Source organism: Megalops cyprinoides, chromosome 5 (assembly GCF_013368585.1).
Source record: "Megalops cyprinoides isolate fMegCyp1 chromosome 5, fMegCyp1.pri, whole genome shotgun sequence".
In the NCBI taxonomy this organism is placed as follows: Eukaryota; Metazoa; Chordata; class Actinopteri; order Elopiformes; family Megalopidae; genus Megalops; species Megalops cyprinoides.
The window spans coordinates 13,439,615-13,459,339 of record NC_050587.1 but is presented as its reverse complement, the minus strand read 5'-3'; the positions used below and the strand labels follow the sequence as shown (position 1 = coordinate 13,459,339).

Below are 19,725 nucleotides of genomic sequence, written 5' to 3'. Positions count from 1 at the left end.
CAGAATGAATTGCAGAACTTACTCAATAAATTGATTATTGAATATTGTTAAGGGCAAACAAGACACTCTATTACAAAGAATGAAAAAAGAAACATGTCACTGGTCTGATCTTAAAGGAATGTTCAATAGAGGTTTAAAGACTGATGAAAAATATATGTATAAGAGAGGTATACTGTATATATATACTGTGCCGACAAGATACTATATATACTGTGTGAAAATAATCGTCACAAGGTTTTGAATTAATAATTAATTAATTTTGAAAAAGAGTCAGATTTTTTTTTTACTTCTGAAAGAAAAGAGTGCTCAGACTATGTATTGATAGATGTTAAGGTATAATTGAAAAATAATTTGGTCATGTTCAGTTGCAAAAGGAGACAATGAGAATATGTTATTAGGGGAAATTTAGTTTTTGGGTTGAACATTCAATGTAACTGACCATCTCAGATTTTGCTGAAAATATTCACCGTAGGGGTTTTGGACATGCTGAGTCCATGCAAAATCGAAGAATGCCAGTGTGGTGAGCATTATGTAGTTTTTCAGCCTTATCCAGTTTACCATCTGCAATGCATTTAATGAACACAATTAGCTTCGGCCATTTCAAAAAGCAGAATTTAGCGGGTACCAAAAGTTCTTCGTTGAACTTTTTGGAATTTGTCCAAATAGTTTTTTTTTTTTGGATTCTGCTCTGCTTCAGTTGGGGATCAGTATTTTCAATAAGTTTGTGAGAATGACAGTGATCTCTCATTCCATTATGTGGCAAATGTCAGGACATGTATTATTTGGTTATTTTATTTTATAAATTGCAATACATTCAAATTTCGAGTGTGTGTCCTGAATGAATGAATGATTAAATAAATAAATAGACTTTGTAATGTGTAACTTCAAAATGTATGCCAGTCTGTTTGATGCAGAGATATTTAGAGGTTTTGTGTTGGACATTCCTCCAGAAAAAATGATTAAATATATAAATTTAATGTCTGAAATAGTGAAAAATATAAGATAATAAAAATGGAGTGCTTTCAGATGTATCCATATATATTTTTTCAACATGCTGTCGTGGATTGGTCCATTCCAAATACAATCCACCCAGTCTTGACAGCGATTAATATGTGTGTGTATGAGCTTGAATGAGAGCTGCGACACTGCTCAAGCACGATATGCAAAGTGCCTGTTTCCCTCCACTCCTTAATGACAAACATGTTTTTAAATTAGTTTGAGTGCGTGTTTTGTTACGTGAGTCCTGTGTCCTCCTGGGTTGGAAGAGGAGGGGGGGGGGGTGGGGTGGGGGATTTCCACGTGTGAAGTAATTTGAAGAATGAGCTGCTTGCAGTCTTCTCATAATGCGCTGCCGGGAACAAAGTCCCTTTCAAAATGGCGCCCTGTTTTTCCTGCTCAGGGGCCTGACTTTGAGCTCCGCTCCCTTGTGTCCGTAAATGTTCTCTGTTACACTCCTCTTTTTGTGTTATGCGTGTCTGAGATTATTGCTGTCATTTTTAACCGTGCGTGTTCTCCTATGCCTTTCTCTGGTAGCCTCCATTTTCTCTGCTTATGAACCACATTGTTTAGTCATGCTCAGAAACGGCATCTGCTTCTAACCATGCCTGCGCTATTTGGCCTTTCTTTTTACAAGCCTGTGATTGACTGGTTTTGTATGCCTCGCTAACACTTACCGTTATTGTCTATTGTGAGAATTGAACCCAGATGAGAGAGTAAACTACCTTTTAAAAAATATATGTAACTAATTACGTTTTATCTTGTTAGCTTCAGGTCTGAAAGAATGTAAATATATGGAATAATATAAATAAATAATTAATGCAAATATAAATGAATTAGATTATGATTATATCACTATGTGTATTAATTATTAACTATCGGTCAGTCAAAAAGAAGTTTTTCTTGTTAGCTGCATTCATTTGTGGATTAGTTTGTTTCAAATATTCCCAAATAGGTTTTCCCACTTATTTGGGAATATTTGACTGGAGGCATTAAAACTATGAAATCACTTTTGACTGTGAAAATTTGTTTCTAACACAGTGGCCTCATTAATAATATTACTTAGTTGACTACAATTAAAATACAATTCAATCTACATAGTTACTGTGATAATGCAGAGTTTTGATATTTGATATTGAACCAACTGAATTTGATGTGAAATTTGTTTGCTGATGTGCCAAAGTAATGGTATTGCCTGTTGTGGAAACCATACTTTCATTTTCTTTTAGCTGGCTTACCAAATGGAGGCTTTGCAAATGAATAATACTGCAAACTAGTCACACTGCCCCTGAAATCTCAGCTTAAGTAAACTTAACAGTGGTCTTATCTCTTGCATTTCCTTCTGCATGTAATTTGAAACTGGAATGCAAATTTCCCTAAATAAGTTTATATGCCTCCATTTTTGGTACGTGTGACCTCAGAGACAAGCTTTATAAATGTATTGCTAATGTTTTCACAGTTCATCATGTCTCTTGACATGTCCCTTTACAAAAGCAAGATGTAATCCAAAGAAGTGTTTTTCTTACTTTTATTCCTGCAGCATTGGTATTTGACCTACTAATAAAATGAGTAAAACAGTGGAGTACCAGACACCTTTGATAATTGCCCCCCGATTAGATTAGGAGAAGAAAAGAAAAATCCTCACCTTAATACTTGTTACATAATTTACTTAAACTACTTACACAGAGAGAGTATTAAAACAAAAGTGCAAATAACTGAACAAAACCTTGTTTTGTGTCCATACTTTACATGTTATTAATAATGTAATTTACGTAATGTACTTCACAAAGGATTTACACAAAGAATAAGAAATCAAGAATAAAAGTAAGTCCTTTAAATCGCTGCTTCATTATTCATATTATTTACATTATTCTAACCTATCTAGGTTGCTAAAAATGAAATATGAAGAAAGATGTATACTTATCTAAGGAATACATATTCTGAATGACTGTGTATCACCTTGGACTGTGGCAGTCTATTACCACTTTTTTCCAATCGTGATTAAAAATGACCAAGGCTTGCTGGTTGGGAAATTTCTGCTGCGCCACAGAACATAAATATGAATATTAGTTGTGGTAGCAGTGATGTCACAGGGACCGGGAAATTACAGTATCCTTGTATATACTGCATGTGTGCAAAATGTCTGCCAAAGATGAGAGTTCAGTCTAAAGACTGCGGTTTCTCCCGGTTGAATAAGCGTGGTGCTCTCAAATTCAGTTTTGGGACTGTGCTAAGGGAAACACCGAAACAAAGTTAAACTGCAAACGGTAATCGCAGTTGTGAGTCAACAGTGTCTTTATGTTGTTCAGAAGTGTAAGAGGCAGTGTGTTTTGCTGTGTCAGAAGTGGTTTTGGGGGTCTTGAGTTTACCTTGGAAAGAACAATATGAGCAGCCATGCGCAATGACACGCCCCAGTCCCCAGTTGAGTGCCGGCCTGTTCTGCGATGCCCATCTTGAGTTCGGCCTGTTGGATGGAGCGAGGGAGTCTGGTTTCACAGTGCAGCACTCTTTTTTAGCCAGTTTATCCAGAGGCCAAACTGATCAATTTACTTGGTGGAGTGATGTCATCTTCAGGCAGTACATTCATGGTCAATTTAATGTTAAAAAACCTAGATTTTAAAACTCTGCGCATGGTGTCATGATGACTTAAAGAGCGACTTGCATTACACACAATTTTTTATGTGTTATCCATGATATTTACTAATGAAATTCAGGTTAAGACCCTTGCTGAAACACACAGCAGCCCAATCTAGGAATGAAACTGGCAAAGGTGTGGTTATGACTCCTGCTCCTTACCAGGGCACTGCTTTATGTTGAAAAATGTTGAAAAATGGTAATGTTAATGAAGAAGGTACATTTCATAAGGTTACTTCCTTGTCACCTTCTTTGCTTTTCAGGACTTCAGAAAATGTGAGTCCTTGACAGCAAAAGTATTGTTAACTACTGAAGAAATGTTATCAAGCACGTGAAACACTTACTTTGTGAATATGTATTGAACATACATGAACTGACGTATGTGAGCACTCACATTTCACTGGGAGCAAATGATTTAAGATTTCCGGCCAGAGACAGCGTAGTAGAAGGTGTTGGTCTTGGTCTGTTGACAGTCAGTATTGTGTATATCTCTTAAGCACAAATAGATTTATCTAAAAACTACCTTTGGTGCAAGTTGCATTATTCAGAGAGGAAATGCTGACTATGAAGTAGATTGATTGAAGTAGAAAATCTGAATGCACAGTGTCATCAACACAGTTGCATTGTGCAGCCCTACAGTATCAAATTTAATACCTGAGCACAGGACCAGGCAGACATTTTTCAATGGTCTTGGATACACTTGTTTTGAATGATTTTTTTTCCCGTTGCATCTGAATGTAGAAGACTGAATGCTTCTTTACAGGATGCATGTGTGTATGCAGTATGCTGCATGCTTTTTTCAGGCGTGGGCAAACTGCAAGATGGGTCTCTGCTACGGCTGTTTCAAAATGGCATCCGTTTGTGATTAGATTGAAAGAGCAGTCTGAGAGTAGTGCTGCGTAATGCTCCTGGCATTACGATTTTATGCTTTTTTTCATGCTCTGTGTACTATCAAATTGTTGACTTTGAGAGTCTCTTATTTGTGATCCTGTCAAGAGATTAAAGCATGAATTTGGCCAATTAGAGTGGTTACTGGGCTTGAAATGTCTTCAGTAATTGGAAGTGCTTTTCACGTTACCTGTTTGTCAAAAATGCGAGGTTCTGCTTTTTGAACCAAGCGACAGATGTGTGGAGGGTCAGAAAGGGGGGAAAAAAGAGATTGTAGTTAGTTGTTGTTTGGCTTCGGTCCTCCAATTACCGAGAGAGAATGGAATCCGTTAAAAAAGGATGTATATAAATAAATAAATGCAGTTTAGTAGACAGCGATTTCAGTGTTGGTGTTGTGGGCTGCTCTGGGGGTGTAGGCTGTTGATTAGAAATGTGACCTATTTTTTTTCTTGCTCCCTTCTGAGACGGGGAGGTTGGGGGAGGGGTGCTCTGTATCTGCTTGAGCAGCGTGGGGCGTTTCCTGCCATATCCCAGCATTCCCTGGCATTTTTAGCCGTGGTTTGTTCTCCCGGTTGTGTAGCCTCGGCTCCCCTGATTTGGTGTTTCACCTTTCTGCAGACAGTGTGCATCGGCGACGGCGGTCACCCGCACTCAGCAGCGAAACTGTCGCTGCGAACGGTTGAAACTTTTAATATTTTATCAAGGATCGTATTCTTCTTCAGATGAAAGAGGCATTTAAAGTGTAGCTCAGCACATTAAAGCAAATCACTGTTTTTTCCAGTAATACTGAACATATTGTTTCTGTGCTTTGGCACTACATTTCAGTTTAGTGTTCTATCTGATAATGATAGTACGGTCAGGTACTGAGACATTGGGACGGTATTACATTTGTGCTCCAGGGAATCCATTGCTTGTTTGTATATCTTTCTTTATCAATTGCTGAGTAGAAAGATAACATAATACAGGCAAAATGAAACAAAATTGAATCTCAGTTGTTTTAGGAACACGAACATAAAGTGATTGATAAAAGAATGAAATTCTGGTTATCCTATGGAGTGTGTTGCAAGTGTTGAAAGTGAAAGCAGTGTACTAACAAGGGATGAATGCTAAGATACGCCATTCATGTTCCTGAAGCAGCCAGCAGTGCAGCTGCAAGTGTCCACCTGTGTGCTAAACTGAGCTCATTTGCATTAAAATTATTCAATACATTATTTATTTGTTTGCAGGGCACTGTATATTTTTACATATGTTTTATACAGGTGGATTTATTTGCATATGGATTTATGTACTGTGACGAAAGTTGTTTCCCTTACTAATATACACCTCAGCAGGGCCATATCTACGATTTGAACCTTCAGCCTTCCAGTTATAGTTACATTTCCTTAAAAACAATTTAACTGCCACCCTTTCACTGTTCAGCTGGAGTTTTTCAACTACTCTGCGTGCCATTTTGATGTGCCTCAGATGTGTGCAGTTTTGCCATTAAAAAACTACAGACACATTCTTTTTATGCTTTTTTTCCCCGCTTTTTTGGAATCAGCAGTTGTCTGTTAGGCTCATCTGACCATGGCATTCACTGGCACTTGTGCTGGGGCAAAGTGAATGCAGTCCCCGGAAACACTCGCAAGCCCACACCAACAGTTTTTCACACTGAAAGGCACACGGTGCGCTGGAAGAGCAAACGCCAGACAGAGGATAGGTAAATCTCACTGATGTCATCTGAGTGGCTCATAGAAGCCTGACCAGTTGCAGGGTACTGAGAGAGTAGTGTGAGCAGAGATGAGCAGGGACAGAATTTTAAGTATTACAAAATTTCATCAAATTACAAAAACATAAACAATCAGTGGGGGTTGTGGGTTGGGTGGGGGGTGGAGGAGGAATGTTTTCTTTCTCACCATAGAAGGAGTCAGCAATCCTTTGGACCATATATTTGTATTCCAGTAAAAATGCTTGAAATCCAGTACTGTTCACATGTCTCATATGACTCAGTTATCTCAGATGATTTTTTGTGGACCCCATATTTATTTAATAAGCAAAATAGGTGTTTAATGCCTCTGATTTTTACCATACTGTATTTTATCATATCATATATTTCTCCCATTTACCCATTCCAGCTCTTGCCAGCTCTTTGAACCCATACCAAACCTACGTACTTTGCTTACCTTTACACTGCACAGAACACATAATTGCCCTACGATATGATTTAGACATGTCTATGTATTGCAACACACAGTGTTGTACCCGATACGACACATTTATACTAAATACTTTTTGAATGTTGCAGTTCTGTTCTAAGAATGCTTTTGACATACAAACACAGTATATCCTGAAACCTACAACCTCTCATTGTAGTTATGAGTCTATTATATCCAAATAATTTTAGATTCATAAGTAGATTTTGTTTCTTTCTAGGAATTATAGGATTTAATTGAAAAAATAGAAAACATTCTTTGTTGGAGCCACGCATGATCAGAATATCTGTTTTTTGTATTTGTGATAAACCTAGCACATATCTAAAAGTGTTAGTCTTATATTTTCACATTTTTCATGTTTAGTAACATTTTATTATTTAATTTTTGTGGTAACAAAGGCATACCATACAGAGGCCAAGAATTACCACAATGTGTGGTCATATTCTGAAAAGGGAATGCATTATGTGATCGCTTACTGTGGCTTTCATTCAGCGAAAGACCGTACTGCAGTTTTCTGATGGTTTGACTTAGCAATAGCATTTGATGTGTGGCTGTGAGTGCACCAGTCCTTGTTGTGTGGAAACGTGCTCGGTCGTGTGCGGTGTCTTTGTAGGGGAAGGTGTTTACATTCCGAGCCGCGTCGGGAGTGTTGAGCAGCAGAGAATCGGACAGAAGCGGGCAGGTGAAGATGGGAACGCTCCTCGTGGCTCTAATCTAAATTTCATGAGTGTGTAAAAAGGAGCCTCGCAAAATTACACTCTCTGTCACCAATCCTTTCGAAGTGTTCCTTTCCTGTGCATAATAAAATAGGTGTCAAGCAATAAAGTGCTCGGCAGAAATGGAAATTTCCTTCCACAGACGAAGAGGGTAAGGGAAGCTCTGTTTTCTCGTGTGGAGCACAACGGTTTTATCCAATGTGTGCCACCGCAACATTGTTGTCGGTTTTGGTGCCATTTAAAAAACATACCTATGACTCTTTAAGTTCTCCGTATTTATTTTCATGAGCAGAGCCATTTTATGAGACAGAGAAACCAGTACCAGTGCTGCTGGGAGGGGGGGTTGCAAATGGAGGGAAAATGTTCTGTATTGGTTGCCATAGCAACTCCCCCCCAGATTTACTTATTTATTTATTTGAGAATAGCGCACTGGAAGGCCCGGTCATTCACACATTTTCTTAAAGTAGACATAACAGTTGTCTTTGGGTTGGAAAAGGGCAGACGTGTATTTTGAAATTCAAGGACGGCACTTTCATGAATCTCATAGACCTGATACACCGCAGCATGGCTCGTTATAACAGACATTCAGTTAAAATGTTAAGTGTAGCCGCTCGCACAATGATATGGGCTTCCTAGTGCAATGATTGCAAACGATTACAGAACCACAATGCACTGTATGAGGAAATAATCACTGGAGGGTTTCTTTGACAGGTGATAAATGACTTTTTTTGTTTAATTTTGCGTAAGTGGTACTATGCTTTCTTAAAAGCAGAATATCGGTTTGCAGCTAGGGATTTTTTTGCTTGTGAAGATAGTTGAGAAATCGTTTCCTTTGATGATATTTCCCCAGTCATATTTATTGACTCCAAAGCATAATCCAACTTGCAATATCAGTTCTGTGTTTCCCACATGGCAACACTGATTCTGTTGATGCCGATTTCTGCTGATCTCTGAAATGGTACGGTGCTGAGATTTTACTGCAAAGACAAGCTATTGGCTTAAAATATACTGAAAAAAACATTACCTACGGTATTGATAGAACAAAAACAACCAACATGGGCACCTCGGAATTTGATTGTTTCTCAAATTCCACCTAAAATGTCAGGATAGTGACCCGCTCTGGAAGCGAGCCCTGACAACAAAGCGCTGCATCCCTTTTCAGATTCAGCGGGAGAAATAATCAGTGGACTGACACTTCATCAACCTGGTTGTAGGAGGACCTTGAGAAACTGTCTGCATGTATTGTAATACTGACTATGTTTAGGACGGTGGATTTCAGTCATTTTCTTGTATGCCTATGTGTGCAGATTTTCATTACTACTTAGCTGGCTATTCCCTAGATGAATGAAATTATTAATTAAATTATTGTCATCGTTAAATGTCATTTTGTATTTCTTTGCAGGTTGCTGGTGATGGTTTATACATGCCAGATAAATCATTAATTTCAGTCTGTCCTCAGCATATTTAATGAACTTGTGCACCTTAAAATATCAGATACAATATACAAATATAGCTGTGAGCAGTGATTAAATTGGGGACAGTCACAAGCACAGAGGCCATATTCTAATTACATTTTAGATTGTTTTTACTACAGGGCCAAGCACCGATGGTGTGTAGGCGCCCTATTGTATTTGTAAATGTGGTTAGAATGTGATTAGAAAGGGGTTAGATTGGTGATTCGACTGTGGTTAGAATGAGATTAGTGTGCAAACAGAATGGGTATTGAATGTGGCTCAGATATGATTAGACTGTGATTAAAATGTTTTTGAATGCTAATTATAATGAGGTTAAATGGTGATTAAATTGGAATTAGAATGTAGTTATGAGAGTACAATGTTGATTAGAATGTGGTTAGAATGATTTGAATAGAGATATTACAATCGGAATGTTGATGGCACAATAGATCATTGACCACACAGTCAGAATGGCGGTGTTGTCACAGTATAATTTTCATTATGTCACACTCAGAAAGATGCTTGTAACAATATTAATTATCTGTTGTGACAGAATCAGAAAATGATTGAGAAAAAAACAGTGGGATGCAGAATAATAATATTGATATCCAAAGCACTTTTGGTGCTTATGCACCATAGGTGCTTCATGATTTACTTAAGTATCAGTTAAATAATTAAAGATGTTGAGGCATGTGGAATTAAATCCCTTATTTTAAATTAGTGTGGTTGTTTCCAAATTCATTTGAACTATTTTGATGGTGTTTGTGGGCACAGTGACATAGTACTGTTTTTTCCTGTTGGATAGAAAAAATCTGTTTAAAATCCAGAAATCCAGAATATTTATTTTAATTGCCCGTGCCTATTCTCCAAGAAAGTGATGGTTTTGTACATAAAAGTGTAATTTCATCAGGATTGGATAAATTATTTCATTTTGGATTCTAGCCTTCTGTCTCTAAGTAATAAACCATAATATGTATGGCAGTGAAATCACCATGAGAGCTTAATCAAGGGGCAAACACTGGACTATATAATGAAATGTTACTGCCTCTACAACATAAGGTAAGATTTTTCTGTAAGACACATTTACATGCATGTGTGTGCATATGCGTGATGGTGCATCATGCACACTATGAAATACTATAAACATGCTAATTGTCCTCATCTTTTGGATGAGTTAGTCTGTATTTGGTGACTCTATCATCAAAGTACATTGCAAAATGGTGAATCCACTGCTTTCCCAGGTGGGGTTACTTTTATATCCTTTGAGGTACAAATTTGCTAATTCAACTGAAAAATTTAAATAATGGTAAAAAAAGAGATAGTCACGCAATCCTCAGTTGTTATTTTTCTGCCTCAGGCCATATTCACTGTCACTGTTGGAGAAGGCAGACTAGCCAGCCACTGCCTCACATTTCTCCCAACTGTATGTTTATGTAGCTGGGTAACTTTACTATTTAAGTCACCTTGTAGGCTTCTTTGCTTGTGACTGGATTCCTCATCTGACAGGAAACGTGGAAGGAGTGATGGGTTGCAGTTCAAACAATGATCCTGCCCCTTTGCACTTGCTAAGCTTTATTCGTAGATACCTTTGTGCTATCTTATTTCTACCTTGCAGCACTCTTATTTGTGGCTGTGTCTGTAGTTACTAGCCAGTTCTCTTACTAGCTTACCTTTCATTAAGCTGCCCTGTTTTTTTTCCCAATTTGCTATGTAGCTAGCTAGCTATTTTTCAGATTGCTAGGTTGCCTTCTCTAGCTACTGCTTAGCATTAGCAGGCCTCAGTGCCACAAGCTGTATTCACTGTCTGTTGAAGAAGGTAACAGGATTGATACTGGAAAATTACATCCTCTGCCCCTCTTGAAATTGTGACAGCAAGGGCTGAACAGGGAGGTATACTCCTTTTTAACCATTTATCTCTTACTTATGCCTGTTCCTGCTTTTCCGTGTTAATTTTTACATATATTTTCTGTTCCATGGGGGTCTACACACTGAAGCTCTAGGAACTCTGTTGTAATTTTGTCCTTAACTTTTCATGTGAGAAGTAATTGGTCAACATCATCACAGCCTGTTTTCAAGAAACTAGACTGCTCTTCCTGCCAAAAACATTTGTCAGACATTTGTCCAGCCATTTAACTGTGGCCCCACCCACCATTGCAGAAGCATAGCTTAACTCTTGGATCACCGTTACCAGGTCTCCCCCAGTGTAGAAGTGATGGCACAGTGATAGATATACCTAGAATGGACAGCTTGCACTGGGTCTTGCTAGCTCACTCCAGCTTCCCCCATGGGGCCCAAAGGTACCAAATACTAGACCTTTCAAAACATGCGAAAAAGCACAACCTGGCAGTGCTGTAAGATGCAGTGGCTGGCTTGGCTTGGTAGTTGACGAAGCCCTGGTGGTACCATGTGGAGCAGTACCTTCATCCGCTGACTGCACCAGACCCAGATGACAGTAACCTTGCAGCCCTCTACGACCCCCATCAACAACATTTACTGTCTTGTTTCTGTTAAAGTCAATTAAATGCCACTATTTCATTCACTAACTGGTATATGCACTACTCACTACAAGACAAAAGACTGTCAGTTGTGAAAGCGAAATTAATTAGCATTTTGAGTGTCATATCTCCTGTTGCTCCTTTCAGAACAGGTGGTTACTTGTGGCCTGATAGTGGACTCTTGAAAGGTATGAGTACTTCCTCTAATGCTTCCTAACAGATTTTATTTCAGAAACACAAGTCTTGTTTATTCGCCTCTTTTTAGTAAGTATTTTGTAAATCCTCTTTTGGCTTGGACTGGCATCCTGTAGTGTTTTATGAGGTTCTGGCATTTCTGAGTGGGACTTTTGAATATTCCCTCTGGCAGAATTACTTTAGGACCTTTCAGATCCTTTGGTTTTTGTGTTTGAACTGAATTTGAATGACAGATGGTTGATTTGTTTGAGGTCAAGAGTCAGTTAAGAATATTTATTTTTGTACATATATATCATGTCCAAATATAGTTTAATTTTAATTTCAAAAAATTGTTCTTAGAAAATCTCATGGAGGTACCAACATTGCACAGTGTTTTAGAGCCCATGGCTTTCTTTCACTCAGATTACAAGGTTACTTAGCCAACCTTGTGTTTAAAATTCACTGGTCTGCTGTTCAGTAGCATCAGCCAAAAGAAAAATGTGGAGTTTGAGCAGACTTCACAGTGAAAATGGGTTGTGATATGAAGAAGAACATTTCTTAGATACATAATACTAAGGGTTTCAATCATGATCCTGGGTAAACTGTGTACAGTATTGATTTTTTGCGCAGCCCAAACTCTTCGTTGATGGATGTAATGAAAAATGTGATGTTAGAAGTTTTATAAATTAATTAATTTGTTGTGTAGTGCAAAATGTATTGTAAAATAAACTGCCAGTGGTTTCTCTTTCTTGAATTAAGGACAATGGCATCTACAGGGGAAATGAGGAATTTTTTTTCCCTATTTAACCTGTGAAATGACTTTCATTTGGTAGATTTTGGTTATCCAGTTGCATTCTTAGCTCTGTTGTCCAAGTGGAAAGTCCATTCTGGCACTCGCTATGGCAGATCCCAGCAGTCTCTACCATCCCTCTACAATGTCCCACCTCAGCTTGTAGTCCAACCTGATACACCTTTACTGGAGTTCTCCATGCTGAACTAATGGCTTTCACATGTTCCTTTGAGGTGGTTTTCTGTTTCTTATGGAGGTGCCAGATTCTTTGTTGTGTTCTCCACACACAAACTTGCTTACACCTGAGTGTTGTACATCATTACATTGCTTCTGAAGCTTGATCAGATGCCGTGGTAGTATCCTGGCACTTGGTGGAAATCTTTGTTTGTGCGTGACAGAAAGCATGCGTCCTGTGTGTTTTATGGCACACTGCGTGTTTGGTTAATATCATGCAGATGTCTGCCTATCCGTGTGTGTCAGGCTTACTCGTGCTGTAAAAACCACCAATAAATGCTTGTCTAATGACTCGGTGGTGTGCTCCGTCTGCTCTTTCTCCCAGATGGAAGATGGCCAGACGCTGTTTGACTACAACGTGGGCCTGAATGACATTGTGCAGCTGCTCATCCGCTCGCAGACCGACCCTCCCGACAGCCCCGTCCCCAAGGACTGTGAGGGTGTCGCCTGCAGCTCCACGCAGCCCATCCACACCACGACCACCTCCACCGCCGCTGTCAACAGCAGCAGCAGCAACAACAACGGGTCCAAGACCTCCAGTCCACCGCTTGACAATCAGCCCTCAACCTCCACCCGATCGTTCCTCATTGACCCAGGCCTTGGGAAATACAAGGTTAGTGTTTGCGCATTTGATTCTCTCTGTGTGTATGTGGTGGTGAGTTTTTTATGCATTCACTCAAGCATATGGCTGTTGCATTGGGTCAAGCTCTTTTTAACCTTACATGTTCCACTGAAAATTCTAGGGACTGTTTTTCAGGTTTGATTGTCAATGCCTCCTACCAATTTCTGGAAGTAGAAACATTAAAAAGACAAGAAATTACAAAGACTGGCCATTTTAGTGTTGTTTAGTAAAATTTGCCTGAATACCTAGTCCATCTTAAATGGGCATTCAACACATGTAGTAATGCTTTTTACAGGCCAAAAACATATAAGACAAATCAGCTTTATAATAAATGTGGTAATTTCACATTTAATGCCATACCATTTTTGTTTAAAAAACTGGGACAATTTTTACTCCTTTTACATACACCAGTTCCAAACTTCGACTTCAGTGATATCAGTCATCCTAATCCATATCAATATCTAGGTATTTTCTATTGTGACTGGATCAGGCATATTCAATAATTTACCCCTTTCTGTAGGAGAACGGCATTTCGGGAAATACCCCTAGGTGAAGCAACAATGTTGGCCGGACCTTACAGGCTGAAGTGCCTCTTTTTTCCCCAGCGTTTCCAGTTTTTCCAGTTTTTATATATACATTTGTGCATGACCTTGTGAGTTTTTTCTCTGTCAACCAGGTCAGTGATGAGACATGAACTATTCAACTCTGTAGGCTTATTCTGTAATGGTGTTCTGAAGTCACTGAGATTATATGTCGGGCTATTCCAGGCATTAGGGACTTTACTTACATTTTGATGTGGCCCATGTGGGCATGTTGCTGTGGCAACTTAATGCATAAACAAGAGATGCTGATTTATTGACATTGACCAGTATGCTCTTGCTTTGGTTGGTACTGAAGGTGTTGCACAGAAGATCTGTCACCAAAGTAACCATGATTGACAGTAAAACTTTCTCATAATGTGTATGGATTCCATGGAAAGGTAAGCATAATATTACAGTGTTCTTAAGTGATTATGCTTCACTAAAATATAGCTACATTTTATGAATAGTACTTGGCCAGTATGCATAAAACACCAGTGTCTTACAAGCTAATAACTGTATTTGTGAAAAAGATGGTATATAATGGTAGATAAACAGCAAAAGAACATTAGTTTGTTTAATGCTTGCCAGGGGACATGGTATATTTACAATGGTACAAATTCATATGGATTTAAGAGCAGCATAAAAATCATAATCTGCTTTTTTAATTATAAAATGATTACCTTCATAGTGTGGATGCCATGTGCCTCACCACACAAGAAGAGTCGCGTTGCCACAACATCAGTGGTTGTGAGAAACATTCATGCGAAGGGAAGGCCAAATGGCATGAGACCAAACGGCTCTTTTCAAATATAGCTTATGCCAGTAGATGTCCGCTTAACTTCCGAGGAACAGAGTGGTGGCTGCATTCCCTGACCAAAGCGGACACTGAACTTTCAAATTTTACTGTTTGAACAAATGCTTTCCAGATTACAGGGTAGAGTGGCAAAAATTGCATCAGACTTCTAGACCAGTTTTCAAACCAATCACTGGCATCCCACCATCATGCGTCACCATCCGTCTGCTCAGAATGAATAGAAAGAAGGATTTGTTCTGCTTTCTGTAGCATCTTTAGGATTTCTGAAGTCTTTATCACATCCATGTCATCTTAGATACCTGAAGCAATGAGTTTTTATGAAATGATTTCTTTTCTAGCTGTGTAATGAAGAACATAAGAACATAATTGTAATGATGATAACAGACTGTGCAGCCTATCGTTCCTTCTCATTTGGCTTGTATCCGGAGTGAATCTGTCACTGTGCTGAGTTTGATCTTGAATGATCTCTGACACCACAGCAAACCCTTACATGCTATTTTATGCAGTAAAAACACTGTGTAAAACAGTTCTTTTTGTGTCAGTGTTAAATGTATTTGAACGAATTTCCACCTGCACTGCCTGGTTCTGGTGACAGAACCTAGCTTTAATTTGTTTCTGCGGTTCACTGTGTTAATCCCTGTCAAGATTTTGAACTCAGATGCTATCTGGCCCTCCTTTTCCTGAGCCCGGGGATTTAGTGCTTTTAGTTTCTCTTCAAAATTCATCTGTTTAAGACCTGGGACCAATGTTGTTACCTTTCTCTGTGCTTTTCTTGGAATCCAATATTCTATACAGTGTGGTAACCAACATTTTTTATTTTATTGTCCAAAGTTTTACTGAATTTTAAATAAATTCAGACTTTGTATGATTTTTACTTCTTTTAATTTTTGACTTGCATGCTATACCTTTTATTTTACAGTTGCATCCTGGTTACCCTTTTTTTGCTTCAACAAACTGTCTAATTCTGACTGGAATTAACTACAACACCTAAAGCCTGGTTCCCAAACTAGGATCTAGGATTGTTGAAACTTGAAAATAAGTTTTCTGCAAGCGAATATGGTACACAGAAGTAAAGGGTATTGAAATTGGTGAATCATACTGCGCATCATAACATCGAGGTCATAAAGCACTTTCCACAGCTACAGGACTCACCAAGTCGCAAACCGTTTTTATCAAGCTACCCTGCTTCTTTCCACTTATCATGCTTCCATTGTTTGTAGTAGTTTGTGGAGTTGTTCATGGAGGCAGCAAATAATCCCTCGTCCTCTTGCCAAAGCTCAATAAATTCCTTATTTTCCACTTTAGTCCATTGTTTATTTTTTGGCTGGGGCCTCAGTTCTTTTTCATGTCTTTCTTGTTCCATGACTCACTGCATTTTGCTGTGGTTCTTCAGTACACACTAGAACACTGCTTTATTGATTGGTTATTGTTCATTGGCTGTTGGCAGTCCCTCACTGCTCATGACGTTCAACTCAACACGAAAGAGACAGAAACTTCAAGATTGATTTATTTGTTTTCTGCTCATAAGGTGGTCAAAATACAAATTAGTGTTACTGATAGGATGCAAACCGAGGTGCAGTTTTGAATTATGTGTGCAAAACTTTATGAAGAATTCTTGCAAGGCACACTTGCATTGAATTAACGAACACAGGGGGCTCCTAAGTGGCTCAGTCAGTTAAGGTGCGTGAGCCAAGTTGTGGCATCTACTGACAGTGACCGGGAACCCACAGCGGCAGAACAGATCGACTTTGTTCTTGTAGGGTGAACAACAGTTGCGTTGGCATGCAAGTGTATTGAATGGTTGCATTCACTTTGTCCTGTGCTCTTGTGGAAATGCAGAGGTGGTTGCAGTGAGATGGTCCTAATGTACAGTTGACTATCACAAAAAGTTGAGTGAAAATAAATAAAAGCTAAATCAGGGCTAAAGCTGTAAGATGTCCTCTTGGCACAAATCTTCCATGTTGTGCACACTCTAAACTTTGTGCCCCCATTAAATATTTTATAATATAAGTCCACGGTTTAGATTCCCTGGCTGCTCGGTGTTTTCAGCTGCCAGAACACCTTAAGCACATTTTATCAAGAGAGACCAAAATTGTTTTGGGGAGCTAGCTAGTTGTTTTAGTTGTTTAGGTTTCCATTCCTTGATGCATTTTCACGTCAAGGATTTTACTGAAGGATGATTAAAGTCACTCATCATTATTGTTGCCCTTTCCGTAGAGACTTTTCTGATGTTGTCACAGAGATTATGCGTACACTCTTCTTGAATGCTCAGCAAGAATGGCTGTACCTCTTCCACTGCAGCAGGATGGAGATGGTCTCTTTTAAAGACACCAGGATGTTTCCAGAAAATGCCTCCCCCATCCAGTCACCCCACCGGTTAAATTCACACTCGACTGCAAAATGCCTCTTGAACATTGGCAGTCTGAGTGCATGACCAATGTGAATGTTGATTGCCTATAGTACTGGCATATGGTCGCAGAGCTTTCCAAAATGTGTGAAATCCCTGGAAAATCATGTATTCATTTCTTGATCAGAGGCTTAATTTTTTCCATGCTCAGTCTAGAAGAGGTGTTATCGCAAAAAATCTGGCCAAACTTGTACTCCACGGCAGAGGTGTATTTAATTTTTTTTGTGTGTGTATGTGTTGTTGAGGAGCCAGGCAACAAGAAACTACCTTTCCCCTCATTTTTGTTCAGTAGCAGGAGTTTGGTCCCTGATGCTCCTGATAGTTTGATTTGGCAGGCTTCTCGTAGAGCCCTTTGCCACCCCTTGCTTCGCGCGCTGTGTCCATGGCAACCTGCTGACACAGCGCACTGAGCGTTTAGCTACTGTAACCAGTGCGTTTTGGGTGCCAGGGTCTGGCAGCCTGGCTGGGAACTGAGATGGTGATGCTGTCATTTCCTCTGTGACCTCCACCTCTTCTCGGCAGCAGTCTTGCCTGGACACGGAGCTGCAGGTCTTCCTGAAGCCAGACTTGAGAAAATGGCGCAAAGCTTGTGGGAGCGGTGACCTGTTCTGTTGAAGTCAGATGCAAACATAAATTGGGGTAGGAAGTGATTTTAGTGTGCCCGAGTTCCCTGCTGCTATTTTTCACCAGGTCAAAGTTCTGTTGGCTTTACTCTCACTGTGTGGATGTTGTTCCCTTTTTAATCCTTTTTTTTACCCTCCTTTGACACAGGATATTGGAATAACATTGTCGTTTCCAGTTTACTGAGCACTTTGTGGCTTAATTAAACTAGAACAGAGATTTTTTTTTTTCCTTTTGTGATTTTTCTCTCAAATGTCAACTGACTTATCCTCACCAGCTCATAAACTCTCATCTCTCAGAATAGGTTCATTAGGAGTTTAGCAAAAAATAGAAAGAATAACATCTTTCTCTCATTAGGTCTGTGACAGGGGTGTTTCGTCTCCCAGTTCAAAAGGCTGCACATTTTCATATGCATATAGGAATTTTAAAAGTTGTAATAATAACTTTGCCCCTTTGTGTTTTAATATTTAAAATTATGATACACTCACCGGGAGTATATAATTTGCTTTTCTTGAGTATGGGACTGCAAGGCACCATGGTTGATATATGTTGTAAAGTGCGTTATCTGGCAGATGGCCTTGCTGCTAGAGGATTTCCATTGGATAAGAAGGCCTCTGTTCTCTATTTTGAAAACCAGTATTTGAGTGAAACAGTAATGGCCTGCCAAATGATTTTTGCGAGTGATAAGTTAATTTGAGCCAAAAGCATTTTTTTTTTCCCCAAGAGATGCAACCTGCCTGAAACGTCAGTCCTTCACTCGACAAAAACATTCAGACATTAAGACTGTAGCAGCAACTGGCAGCAAACAAAGGAAAAGAAGACATTTTTCCCTACAGTCAGGTTCGGACATACACTGGCTCAGACTGTGACCCTGAATAATTTCTGTGTCTGCTCCCTCAAGTGTTAAATGGCAGGGAAAGAGCTTCTGACAGCGAGGTGTTGTAGGGAGCAGGTACACACAGCATCCAAACTGTCTGGGTCTTGTGCCCAGTGAGCCAGGCATTTTCCGAAGGCCTGTGCTACTCGGAGCTCAGCACTGGGAAAAGGTCCGCTGGCTGCCAGAAATGGCGGAAAAAGACATTTGTGCATAGGGTAAGCATGGCTTTGGCATGGATGCAGAAACCTGGGAAGCCTGTGCCAATGGCCTATCATCATAGGAAATAGCTCTGAAAAATTGAATGACTGTCTGAGAAAAAAAAAAAAAAAAAACACAAGTGCAGCGTCAAGCTATATACAGTATGCACTGACTGTAAGTGCTTTTGACAAAACCATTCCAGAATCTGACAAACCACTGTATGACGTGTGTTGGCGTTAATGCTTGCAATATCAATAATCACTGTCACACCTAAACCCATTACACAGAATGCATATGTGTGTAGACAACAGGCAGGAAAATTGAATTGTTTTAGGCAATGTACTGATATGATACACACTGACTAACGCATATAAGCATGTGCATATTACCACATACATTTACAAACGCATGAGAAATAAGCTGTCTTAGTGCTCCTCCTCAATGGTTAATGTGTAAGGCTAAATTTTGCAGGAATCTTAGGCCAGGAGTACACTGTACAACTTCTAAAACATTTAAGACCCCCACACGCTGTTCGCTAACAAACTCCCGACATGCCTACGTATTGTTGTCTTGGCAGTGCACTGTGTGGTGTAGGCGCTCAGTTGTATGATTGTGCTGCTTTTGATTGGATCTCTGACCTCATGGCGACCAAGGAGCACAGGGTATTGCCATGCTTGTGGCATTGGTGTGCACTGAGAAGAAAGAAAAAACAAAAAACAAAACAAAAGCACGAAAAAGGAGAGTGTGGGCCCTGTGGAAGCTGGAAAGGAGTGGGCATTTGGCTAACTACCTGCCACGCACTCACTCATACACCCACACATGTGTTCGAGATTTGTATGCTGTCATCCTACTTCCTTGTCTGTCTGGCTAGAAATGTCATTGTTATTGTTATTTTTCTCCAGCAGTGGTCTTTTTTTTTTTTTTTTTTTTTTTTGCCTTTGTCACGATAACTGTCGCAGCAGACATCAAAGAGACAGCTGTGCTCCTGCCACAACTCTATCAATTTCTCATCAGTTTCCTGGGTCCGTGTGG

The 19,725-nt window shown here is 39.4% G+C and overlaps 1 protein-coding gene across 1 annotated transcript in view; it reads left to right on the top strand.

The window, feature by feature from the left end:
• The window catches only part of LOC118777432 (E3 ubiquitin-protein ligase UHRF2-like), a 67,173-nt gene that overhangs the window by 6,150 nt on the left and 41,298 nt on the right, over positions 1-19,725 (top strand). The window contains exon 2 of the mRNA XM_036528317.1: positions 12,899-13,186. Within this exon, the coding sequence (XP_036384210.1) occupies positions 12,899-13,186 (288 nt within the window). The remainder of the gene's footprint in view (positions 1-12,898; positions 13,187-19,725) is intronic.